Below are 11,791 nucleotides of genomic sequence, written 5' to 3' on the forward strand. Positions count from 1 at the left end.
CTTAAATCAGTCCAGCTTCAGCATCGTGTTATAGCAGTTACAACAGATAATGCTGTAAATAATTCAACAATAATGGATGCTATTACTTATAAGCTTTAAAAGGATCTTTAATCTCCTTAGATTGTAGAGATACTCCAGGATTCAGCTATTGCTGATGTTGTTAACTCATAGGTTTATATTCCCTGTCTTGCCCATGTCCTGCAACTTACTGTAAAGGAACTCTTTACTTTCCTTAAGGTTGAAGCTATAAATGATGAGATTAAGATGGTCTAGGATGTAAGTGACTGATATATCCATTCAGAGGGATTTGCAGGTACACTTAAGAAGGTATATAAATCTAACTTAAGTTAGATTCTTTGCTAATAGTATCTCTTACTAGATTTGAAAATTTGCTTAGTTTATTAATGCAAGCCCTACCCCAACGTGAAACCTTTCACTGCCTACCTTCCAATCCTAGATTACTTGGACTTCAACAGGACTGTAAAACTTGATGGAACTCAACATATCTGATGTTATAGTGAGCTATTAAGCTTCACTCTGCTCTAGCTAAGTTTTCAGAAAAGTGGGAGAAGGAAGACATTACATATCTTCTTCCTTCTCATGCAGAGTGGCGGTGGATTAAATACCTACTTCAGCTAACTCACCCTTTCTTTGCTTTTACTCTTGCCTTATTAGAGTTTAATGGACCTACAGTCCATAAGGCCTTCGACATCTATAACTCCTTATTTCAGTATTTAGAGGATGCTCAACGACGACTGGAATTAAAGTGCATAACTTAGAAGAGGGAACTACGGCATGCCTTATCTAAGGCTATTGATAAGCTGCGTCAGTATTATAGCAAGACATACTATGCACAAGGATATGTCTATGCTATTGCAACTATTCTAGCTCCTTAGTTTAAACTGAAAGTCTTTCAGGAAGATACATAGAGTAATGATGATGTTAACTGGCATGATAGGTATGCCAGTGCCCTTAAGGATATTTATGCTTACTATGCTGCAGTCTTTCCAGAGAAAGTAAAGATAAATCATACCTCTAACTGTCTTTCTGAACTGGATTGAGTCATTGCTATTACACGGAAGGGTAAAACACGTGTTCTAACCCAAACTGATAATGCCTTGAGTGAGATTGAGGATTATTTACAAGAAGGTACATTATATAATTCTAACTTAAGTTAGATTTACTAACTAATCATAGGTCTCATGCCCTCTGGTACGAATGTGCTTGAGTATTGGAAACAGTATAAGAATCATTTTCCTATTCTTGCAAGAATGGCATGAGACTTCTTAGCTGTGCCTATTAGTGGTGTGGGGGTTGAGCGTCTTTTCAATACATCTTGAGATGTCTGTCACTACCGTCGAAGTCGTCTTCTCCCAGGCACAATCCAAGCAATAATGATCCAGATGTGTGCTGAAAATTTCAAACTTTGACAAGAATTTATAGGCATTCAGGAGGATGATGAAGATGGAGGTACTATTAGAGATGAAGAAGATGATGCTAATCTAGTAGATGTGCCTGACTATATTAGTGAAGAGGAAGATATTAATGATATTAAGGAAGGTCAGGCATATCTACTAGATGATGTACAAGAAGATAATCTTCCTCCATCACCAACTCTACTTCAAACAACATCATGTCAGCCCCAGGTTCCGCGGCGACCAATTTATCACCAGCATGAACATGGCAAATATCAGGCAATGCTTAATGGAAGACATTAAATTAGGATATTAAATTATTAATATAATATTTTTTCCTTATTAATACAATATTAATTTACTTATTAATACTCTTATAATACTGAATCTAACCTTAGTTAGATTTCATCTATGCTAACTTGCAGAGCACTTACCATACATACCTATATAATTAAAACTGTATTATAATAACACGGGTTCTAGAGAGCCTATAATAAGAACCCAACCCAACCCAACCCAGCCCGTTTTTCAACCTAAAACCCAAATGGGTTCTCATTCTCAGAACCTAACTGGCCTGCGGGTTAGAAATTCTAAACCCGGACCCAGCCCAAGGTGGGTTTAGGCCGGGTTGGGTTGGGGTTTCCGGGTTGGGTTTAACCAGTCTAGGCCTATGGAAGGACCTTCCTGATCTCAATTAGATTAATTACACTCATTTATGGCTGATAATCGGTAGTTTACCCCTCTCTAGATGCCTGTATCCGCTGGTATAAAATCTAGCTAGTCAGACGATAGATTAGAAACAATCGTACCTTCCGAACTTTATCATTGGTAGCCAAATTACTAGTGATAGCGAAATCCGATACGGTTCTGAGCTTTCTCACACGTGGCTACTTGGCTGGTCAGAAGGTGCATATTCGAGAGCTAACATATTGAATTATGTTACCGCTTGCCCGATTTGGAAGCATACGAATTGGCGAAGCACTGCCACTCTTGGCCGAATATTCGATAGCATTTGATCATTTAGAAGACCTGCAATCCGACCCCTATCGAAGGCATATATAGGAGATAGATAGTCATTCGTTTAGAAGAATCGGACCTTCATTGATTTTCGATTGGCCATATAGTTTACTAGTGATTTGGAAAGTTTACGTATCTTAGCGATTTCAACATAACATAAGGTACATTACCTTTGCCAGGATACACGTATCGTATTAACATCAACCTTTGAGATAGATATACACTGCTATATGAAGAGAAGTTGCGATCATGACATTGTTTCAATTTAGTATCCTCATTGAAAACTTGATCCGTCTCGGTGCCATGTTTGGGTGCCATGTGGAATAGTGGTGGCTAAATCCAATCAATGTTTTATTCAACTATCCCTCAGTGCCCAAATCCTAAGACAGCAGTCTCCGTATCTCAACCTCAAAAGGACGCTTTCATGGTCAGGTGACGCATGCTCGCTGTCAAAACGTGGTGGATGGGCTGATTAGATGATAAACTTTCTGGCTGGAAAACTGCGGTTTGGGCCAAAAAACTCACTGGCTACACCCCATTCCTTGGGTCCAAATAGTCGGACGGTCTAGCCACAACAGCGAGCCTCCTACACAATTAAATGCAGACGTCATGATGATCGAAATTCCATGGATTGGTGATTACACAGCAGATGTGGGGTCTGCCCAACGGTATATATCCTGAAGGAAAGATACTTATGAGTAACTATGATTGCAAGGCCAGAGTTGCTTTGATCTCACAAGTTGCTCCTAAGCTGCTCTGTATATCCTTTACAATGTAAGCTTTATCTTACCCTATGATACGTTCCTACTTTCCATTTAGAGAGGAAAACTCCAAAATTCTAGTTCTACAAAATCAATAATACACTAACTTCTTCCAGTTCAGAAACCATAAAACAGCTACCTAACTGCAGTAAGGGCTACAAAACACCAAAAGGGTGAAAACAAGACCTATTGTTCCTTTTTCGCCTGTCCTTTCCACACAAAGCCATCACGCGATTCAAGCAACGATTCATACCAATCTAAAGAAGGGAAAAATGGAAAATAAACTGTGTTCTCAATAGGCGGGGCCGGGAATCTCCAGCTCCTGAAAGCCAGACCGCTGAACAGCAAATCCCTTTTTGCTGGGGTAGAATACCTCGCAGCTCGCAACAACAAACCGAGATTCAGGTCCAGCAAGCATCCGGCAATATCAAGCCGTTCCAGTTGGAAAGTAACCCTATTCATCCTCTTGAGGGCCCTGAGATGGCGAAATATGCAGGTGACAAAATTAGGCGTTTGTCTTATTGAGATTGTTGACATGGCTGCTTTTTTAGTGCAAGTTATCATCTTTGCAGAAGTGGGCTCCCTGATGGTGATTTCTTATTATTCTATAGTAGGATGATGTTCCGCAAGGAGCGGAAAATCATTTTAAATTTTCTACTTTTCGTTCCTTAATCAATCATGTGATTCCGCCACTCCCTCCGTACCCCACCAACCGGGCCGGTGCCAAGTCATAATCATATACACCCTACGACATACTAGGCAAAGGTCAGTTGCATATGTGGGGATCTTTCTTAAGGATGGGTTGATGATTGATGCTGCGAAGATGGGGACGCTGGAGCAGTCAGCTCGGAAAAATATACTGGGGTGTGTACAGGAATGAGTGGTGCTAACGGGAGTAGGGTCTGGTTAGATATCGTCAACTGCCTCAAGGCGGAGGATGATGATGTTTCAGGAAAGATGACCAGAAATACTTCATTTATCATTGATTAGCGCAATGTTACTTTGTATATTTTCTACTTTATTTTTCTTCCCCCCGATCTGACTTCTAGATTAATGATACCAGAAATAAGGTCGTTAACTACCTACCCTAAACAACAGGAAATGTGCATCCTGGTGATGGTGATCATTTGGACCACTGACTTGCTAGGCAAGGCTTGCACTAGAATTCCGTGATAATAATGAGTAGGCTGATGGGTAAACTATGGTGAGACTAGACAAGTCTAGAACGTTTGAATGCCCGAGACGAGAGCTAACTACTGAATAACTGGTCAACCAACTCGTCAAGCTTCTCGACAGGTCAGCCGGGTTGATAGCCCAGGAAGATTATAAATCCTGGGCCGTCGCTCGCTCCATACACCATTACGGCGAAACACTATCTGGCCAATTCGTGTCTTAGTACTCCGTAGATCCATATATATCATGCTAGCCAATGGGATCTACCATAGCGTTGAACTGGTGCCAACATGGGCGTTAGTTTGGTTTCAGCTGTTATACTAGTTAGTATGTTCCACACTCATACTTATTCACTAACCGATGTCATATCCCACATAGTATTTCTTAGTCCAATTTCCATTGAAAATACAGAGATGGTGATCAGAGCAGCACAGGTAACCAACCTGTCAACTAAGACATTGTTACAGATTGATGCCGGATCAGATTCCTCCTTTGTTGCGGTGCATTATGCGTGATGAGAATGGCAAATCTCTGTTTTATCAGGGGTTCTTCCCACAGTTTTCTCCGCAGATTGGACATGGTCGCATTATACAATTATATGAGGCAGCTGTCACAACTGTTTTTGTCTTGCATTTAGCCGTCTCGCATTTAGCCACTTTCACATTGGTTCAGCAGAAACCTGCCGTAGACACCTGAGAGGATATAAATATCCCCATTGTTCATCTGAACTTCCTATCCCACAACTTAGACCCTCGTCCATCCCTTCCAACCCCCCTCCTGAGGACAAGATTACAAAATGACACCTCGAAAGTCCATCGCAAGCCTCGCGTGGTTGAGTGGTATCCTCCTCCTCTCAACACCAGGTACTCTGGCCGCATGTTCCCTCCCATCCACCTACAGTTGACATCGACCGGTGCCCTCGCCCAACCCAAGTCCGGCTGGACCGCGCTCAAAGACTTCACCAACGTCGTCTACAACGGCCAGCACCTCGTCTACGCCTCCACAACAGATGCATCCGGAAACTATGGCTCGATGAGCTTCTCCCCTTCACCAACTGGTCCGACATGGCCTCAGCAAGCCAAAACACCATGAGTTCAGGGACCGTCGCCCCAACAATCTCTACTTCCGGCCCAAAAATATCTGGATCCTAGCCTACCAATGGGGTCCGACATCCTTCTCCTACAAGACATCCAGTGACCCCACAAACGCCAACAGCTGGTCCTCGCCCAACCTCTCTTCTCCGGAACAATCTCTGGCTCTAGTACAGGCGTCATCGACCAAACCGTTATCGGCGATAGCAATAACATGTACCTGTTCTTCGCCGGCGACAACGGCAAGATTTACCGAGCCAGCATGCCCATCGCCAACTTTCCCGGGAGTTTCGGTACAAAGTATGAAGTCGTCCTAAGTGATAGCCAGAATAATCTCTTCGAGGCGGTGCAGGTTTACACTGTGGAGGGCCAGAATAAGTATCTCATGATTGTCGAGGCTATCGGTGCGAGTGGGAGATATTTCCGGTCTTTCACAGCTGATAGCTTGGGGGGTACTTGGACTGCGCAGGCCGCGACTGAGAGTAACCCTTTGCTGGGAAGGCGAATAGTGGAGCGACCTGGACGAATGATATCAGTCACGGGGATCTTGTGAGAACCAACCCTGATCAGACCATGACTGTTGATGCTTGTAATTTGCAGTTTCTTTATCAGGGACATGATCCTAGTGCGAGTGGGGTTATAATACTTTGCCTTGGAGGCCGGCGGTTTTGACATTGAAATGAGTGAGGAAGTAACCTATCATACAGGTGTGGGTTAGTTTGGGGATATGGTGCACTACCTAGGGACCTTTTGGTGTGAGATCAAGTTGAAAATTCATCATAGTTATCTTGTTGAGCAGTAGTATGTGATATGCTTTTACCAGGATGGTTGAAATTACGAACGCTATAGTGTATTCAAGACATATCTCATGAGCTTGACCCTCTACATAAACTGGGCTGGCTCGAAACGCGTCAATAGTTTGAGGTATAATACCATGCTGGAATGTTACGCCTAGAAACATAGAAAGAAGCAAAATCCCTTGCTATTGAGAAATCATTCTGCCCACAGTAGCCTGAATTGCTAGGTTACGCGCTGATTATATCAGCCTGAAGAACATCGCTGCAGAAAATTAGGCTATATTCCTGTCCTTGATGGAGTTTGACTGGAATAGCAGGCTAAAAACAGTTTATGCAGATCCCGTGGGGAAACCCAGTTGACAGAATTCAGAGCTCAAAACGATTCTCATAGGATCTAGATGCTCAGTATAATTTACCTAGCATGCGCCCGCCGGAGAAATGCCACTTACTAGGATAATTATATCTGGTTGGTAATTGAAGATACGGGAGACAAGCTGTAACAGCTGAGGTTTGGAGGATTGCCTTGAATAAGAGACGTTCAGGTAACAAGAACATGATGATATATATGATCCTCTCGCTCAATGGCGCGCGAGATCCAAGTCGGAAACAGAACCTGGTTGCCAACTATTTCCCTAAGGAGAGATTCATCCAAGGAACTCAGAGGTAAATGCCACGCAGCCAATGCAACTTTTCACTCTATAGGCCATGTCTATTACATATTTAACATACTCAAGAGGTCCTTTTAGTTTATTAAAGTCACTTAGTATATATACAGCAGTCCAAATCTATCTGAAAGGAACACCACCACGCCCATATCAAATCCAGCTGCTTCTAAGTCTCCCCAACAGCATCGTTCCCAAACAAACCATGGCTGTAACTCCAGATCAGACCGCATAGTAGGTTTTCCCTCCGTATACAATCCCAGATCATGCTGCTTAAAGTCGCCCTTAATAGCAGCATCCCATTCCTACTGCTTAGGACAATGCTCCAAATGCCAGATCTTGCCATTTTCAAACACCCCTTCTCAAATCCACTCAACGCGGTTTTTGTGAATTTGCTAGAAGGCCCATATAAGTTTTAGGACATCTCAGCAGGCAAGGCCCAGTCAAGATACTCAGCCAGAGCAGCACCGTCTTCAATTACTATTCCAGCTCCCCGTTTACAATCATCAGAATAGTCTCACCTTCTAGTTGACGCATACAGCACACCCCCATAAAGGAAAATAGGAAGATAACGTACATGCACCAAATACAGCACCATTGCCTGCACAAAATCCCTAATCAACAACATCTTTCCACTATCACTAACCCACCATGGCAACTGCGGCAAATCAGTCAGTTCCAATCAAGACATTCCTAAACATGACTAAGACACTTGTAGATAACCATATCAAAACCTTTATGTGTGCTTCATATGGTTGGTATTTCCCTTCTTATCCCAGTTCCGAACCTTACCTACAGTGGCACATCAAATGTTTGAATCCATGGTATTTACCGCTAGCTTGATTAGGATTTAGGATCCTGGATGGATTCGCAATGAGTCCTAAGAGGGATAGTAGTATTGGATTTATGAGCCTTATCCCTTAGAATGATTCCTACACCCTAGGATATTGTAGGTGAATGTTTCGTCCCAGCTCTCTGCACTGCCATTAGTGGAAAGAAATTTTGAGAGTCTTAACTCTTAAATCTTTAAAAATGTCCTTTTTCATTCTATTTTCTTTATTTATTGATCCTTAAATATTCTTCCCCAATTGGTACTAACCGTATTATAATATAATAGATTTGTACATTACTTTTTTCCTCAATATATGTTTTCACCTATATATATCCCTACTATACTTTTTTCATCTTTATCCCTCTATCTCCTTCTCTCTAAGTATTGATAGATCAACTGTCATATAATTGGGACTACGTAAGATAGATCTTTTTATCCATAATAATACTTATGAGGTCTAAAACTGCCACCTATATATGTTTATAGTGCTTATTCCCTATCTATAGACCTATCCAGCTATCTAGTATAGGAAGCATTCCTTTACCATAAACAATCCCAGTACACAGTACTGTCTTAATTTAAGAATTTATCATTACTTCAATTGGTATCCTTGGCATCTACATGGAAGAAGAGAACCCTGCTCTCTAGACCCAGTTTGCTTGCTCCAAAATTTGCGCCGCAATGTCCTTCACGGTCCGACCGTCCGTTGAAATTCGGCAAGCCCATCCCCCAACCTCGTTCTCCAGTACCGATGCCATTCGGAGGCCACTCGCCAAATGATGATCCAGTAAACTGCCTATCTCTCTTTTTCGTAGCCTCTCTGAGGCTGTATTGTCGGTGGCTGTCAAAATGAACCCCCTGAGATCAATAGCAGGTTCTCTCTCCCGCGGGAATTGGAGAGAATCTTGGATGACAGCTTGGAGAGTATTTTGGATAGATTCATACTCCAGAGCCATTGCAGTTCCCGATAGGATGAGTCTGCTGCATCCTCGGCGGCGATAATAATTTCCGAACATAGATTCAAGGTTGAGAAGTAGCAAATCGGGGCCCTCCTCTTCGGGATATACCATATCTAGATTGTCTCCATCGATATGGGCATGAGGGATACCATGGATTTTTAGGTGTTCGGACATCTCGCTTGCGATGGTAGTTTTCCCGACACCAGATCTGCCGGATAGAAGTATAACCTGTACGATCATTCTCGTAAAGTAGTGGCTGCCGAGACAGGTTTTTCATTCGGGTTGACTTGTGTGTCTATGGAGCATTTGACTCAGGATTGACTACTTTATGTTAGGTTTGCTCGAGATCCCTGTAGAATGAGTCATGACTCACTCTGGGCTTCGTAAGTTCGTAGAGATCTCAGGATCTACATTTATGCGGAGTAGACAGCAGTACGGCGGACTATTTGTACAAAAGGAACTTTTGGATTTTTTACATTGATTATATCTCACCACACTTCCCCTCCGCACGGTCGCACGCACTGCACTATCCCTACTAGACAGCATTCGATATCGATACTAGATGGCTTTCAATATCAATACTAGGCGAGAATTTGATATCAACACTAGATGGCATTCAATATCGCTACTAGGTGAGAATTCATATTAATACTAGATTATTAGTAGTTAAGGATCATTCTTGAATTATAGTAGTTAAAGGTCAATATGCATACATATATATATATATATATATGTATTACTACTACTGTACATTAATTACTACTAAAGATGATTATTCCCTTATAACTTAATCGTAAGACTTTGATTAAGTTTCGTCAAGTCACTCCCATTTTGCTAAGCAATATCCAACCGTTGCATCCCTACTCAAGGGACTGGAGCCTTCTTAAGCACCTAAGCCACTGGTACAAGACTCAAGCTTCCCCATTATGAGACTCATGTCAGGTTCTCATATACTTCTCCCGTTGGGGCTATTTTCTGAGTGAGGAAGGCCTCTTCAAGATACAACAAGCCGTTGAGGTAATTGCGCAGGTGTATTTTGCTTACCTTGTCCCAGGGTCCTAGGGCATACGTCAGAACACGAGAAGTGATGTTTCTTACCAGAATTAGTATAGTGAAAGCAACATATATGTATAATGATCATGCTACAGCCTTACTTCAGTATATACTCTTGCATAATTCCCATCAAGGTTATACAACAAGGCTACTCGATCAGGCTAAGAATATATTATCGTATCTTAGTATTTTCTTAACTAGGTGCCTTACTGGACTTAATTTTCTCCAACAGTCACCTCAGGAAACTCCATAGTGGAGCGATCTAATAACTCATGTTTCTTCCCCTTCAAAACAAAGTCAAAGAATCTGCTCGTATAAGTAGCAATAGCCTGATGGGCTCTTCCCCCATCGATACTCCCAAAGAATGCGGCCGTCTGTGCCGGATATTCCTCTCTGAGACCAATCAAATCAGCAGCCACCGCCAAATCCGTAAACGTACCATGCGTACTACCACCAAGCATAAATCTTCTCCTAAAACCCTTCAGCTTCGGCCATAGAGCGCCCCAGCTCACATCAGTAGTCAAATTCTTCCCTTCGTGCGCCATCAACATGAACGGCTTATCCAATCCCCGGTCGATAACAGAGCCGAAAAATGTGCCGTCCAGATTGACACCCCCCAATAGACGGGGATCAGAAAGCATAGCCTCAGCTGCGGTCGCACCGCCAAGAGAGTGGCCGTAGATTCCAACTTTAGAGGTATCCAAACCGCAAATTCGGCGTGGGATGAGCCTAGAAATGACAGATGGGATATAAAGCTGATCGAGGACGAAGGATACGTCTCTCACTCGGATATTCAGGTCAGCTATGATTTCGGCATTGGTTGTAATGTTTGCAGCGAGGATTGTGGCATTGTTGGGGAATGTTACGATGCCTGCGTCGTAGGGATGGTCGATGGTTACGACGATGTAGCCAGTGCTGGACAGTCTGCAGTGAAGTGTAACTTAGCAAGACATGTCGATTTAATGCTTTAATGAGTGGATAACAGAAGGTGGGGAAAACGCACTGCTGTGCCATAGCACTGTACAAGAGTCGAGAATTTCCCAGGCCAGGTGAGAAGAGAATGAGCGGAAATTTTGGCCCTTTGACGCGGCGACTAGAATCTGAAGGCCGACAAGGCATGCAGGTTCGAAGTGTAAGTGAGCCGAAGGCGCCGGCTGGGATGCCAGCCTGTGCGTACTGTTCATCCTCGAATGTTGCGGTGATGGGGTCCATGTAGGACGTCAGGGAGGGCAACAGCTTGGTGGAGGGACGGGATGAAAGAGAGAGATCATCAGAGTACGTGGCTGTGGCATTGCGGAGTAGGGATCCAAACGACGATGGTCGATGAGCTGGGCCGTTGCGATGCTGGTGTTGTATGGGCCTCCTGTGGCAGGGAAGGACACCGCGCTGATGCTTGGGAGAAGCTGGGTAACCAGAGCGGCGAGCAGCAGGTGTTTGGCAGAGGGCTTGAACATCGTAGCGAACAGTGAGGGACAAACGAGGAGAATTGTGTTTTATGAAAGGAAAAGGAGAACCTGATTATCAGCAGAGAAAACAGAGAGAAGTTCTTCGTCTTATATAGATTCTGGAGTCAGTCCCACGGACGCTGTGGCGCCCGTGGGGTCTGATGTTAGCTGGGTCATCTTGATATTCCTACTACCTAACAAGGCAATAATACAGCGCGCTCATGGATCCATTCCGCGGATGTGTAATATGCTCGTCTTCAGCTCACCACTTGGTTGATGACTGTGGAGGCTCTGATTCCTGTGCCAAGCAACTAACTGCGTTCGAATACTGCCTCTTCAGGAAAGGCGGATATACGGGTACGTCTTGGCATGGGGAGCCACATCCTCTTTGCTGGATCTGTTCCCCCGAACCTGCCGCTCTGTATAAATTATGAAGAGTCACGAGGCATTCTCAGGTCACTTCCTGCCCAGAACGACTGCAAGTATCTCAACTGTTAATTGTAATTTGAGACATGGCTATACTGGGACCACTCGATCGGCGTACTGCTCGCACCAGATGCGCGGCCTGCGCTCGACGCAGAATCAA

General features: G+C 43.5%; 5 protein-coding genes across 5 annotated transcripts; 2 read left to right on the plus strand and 3 right to left on the minus strand.

The window, feature by feature from the left end:
• Positions 1-2,504: 2,504 nt before the first annotated feature.
• On the minus strand, positions 2,505-2,909 carry P174DRAFT_72509 (uncharacterized protein). Its single transcript, XM_024832437.1, has one exon. The coding sequence runs from the start codon at positions 2,748-2,750 to the stop codon at positions 2,544-2,546; it is 207 nt and encodes a 68-aa protein (XP_024677050.1). The 5' UTR covers positions 2,751-2,909; the 3' UTR covers positions 2,505-2,543.
• Positions 2,910-3,496: 587 nt separating this feature from the next.
• P174DRAFT_380361 (uncharacterized protein) lies at positions 3,497-3,718 on the plus strand (the record flags this gene model as incomplete). Its single annotated transcript, XM_024822971.1, has 1 exon — positions 3,497-3,718. A coding segment is annotated over one exon (222 nt), but the record flags the coding sequence as incomplete, so codon positions are not given.
• A 1,524-nt stretch (positions 3,719-5,242) lies between these two features.
• Positions 5,243-6,175, plus strand: P174DRAFT_465128 (glycoside hydrolase; the record flags this gene model as incomplete). Its single annotated transcript, XM_024830503.1, has 5 exons — positions 5,243-5,423; positions 5,518-5,584; positions 5,629-5,939; positions 5,972-6,093; positions 6,116-6,175. The coding sequence occupies 5 exons, from the start codon at positions 5,243-5,245 to the stop codon at positions 6,173-6,175; spliced, it is 741 nt and encodes a 246-aa protein (XP_024677052.1).
• Positions 6,176-8,392: 2,217 nt separating this feature from the next.
• On the minus strand, positions 8,393-9,058 carry P174DRAFT_516530 (uncharacterized protein; the record flags this gene model as incomplete). The annotated part of the gene is made up of 1 exon (XM_024832344.1): positions 8,393-9,058. The coding sequence occupies exon 1, from the start codon at positions 8,945-8,947 to the stop codon at positions 8,393-8,395; it is 555 nt and encodes a 184-aa protein (XP_024677053.1). The 5' UTR covers positions 8,948-9,058.
• A 917-nt stretch (positions 9,059-9,975) lies between these two features.
• Positions 9,976-11,214, minus strand: P174DRAFT_508175 (PAF acetylhydrolase family protein; the record flags this gene model as incomplete). Its single annotated transcript, XM_024831428.1, has 3 exons — positions 9,976-10,684; positions 10,764-11,043; positions 11,076-11,214. 3 exons carry the CDS (start codon positions 11,212-11,214, stop codon positions 9,976-9,978), a joined length of 1,128 nt encoding a protein of 375 aa, XP_024677054.1.
• Between the last annotated feature and the right edge of the window lie 577 nt (positions 11,215-11,791).

This window comes from Aspergillus novofumigatus, assembly GCF_002847465.1.
Source record: "Aspergillus novofumigatus IBT 16806 chromosome Unknown P174scaffold_14, whole genome shotgun sequence".
NCBI classification, from domain to species: Eukaryota; Fungi; Ascomycota; class Eurotiomycetes; order Eurotiales; family Aspergillaceae; genus Aspergillus; species Aspergillus novofumigatus.

Bases quoted from the DNA above. Each gene is read 5' to 3' on its own strand.
- P174DRAFT_72509 (XM_024832437.1), bottom strand. From the start codon at position 2,750: ATGGCACCCAAACATGGCACCGAGACGGATCAAGTTTTCAATGAGGAT.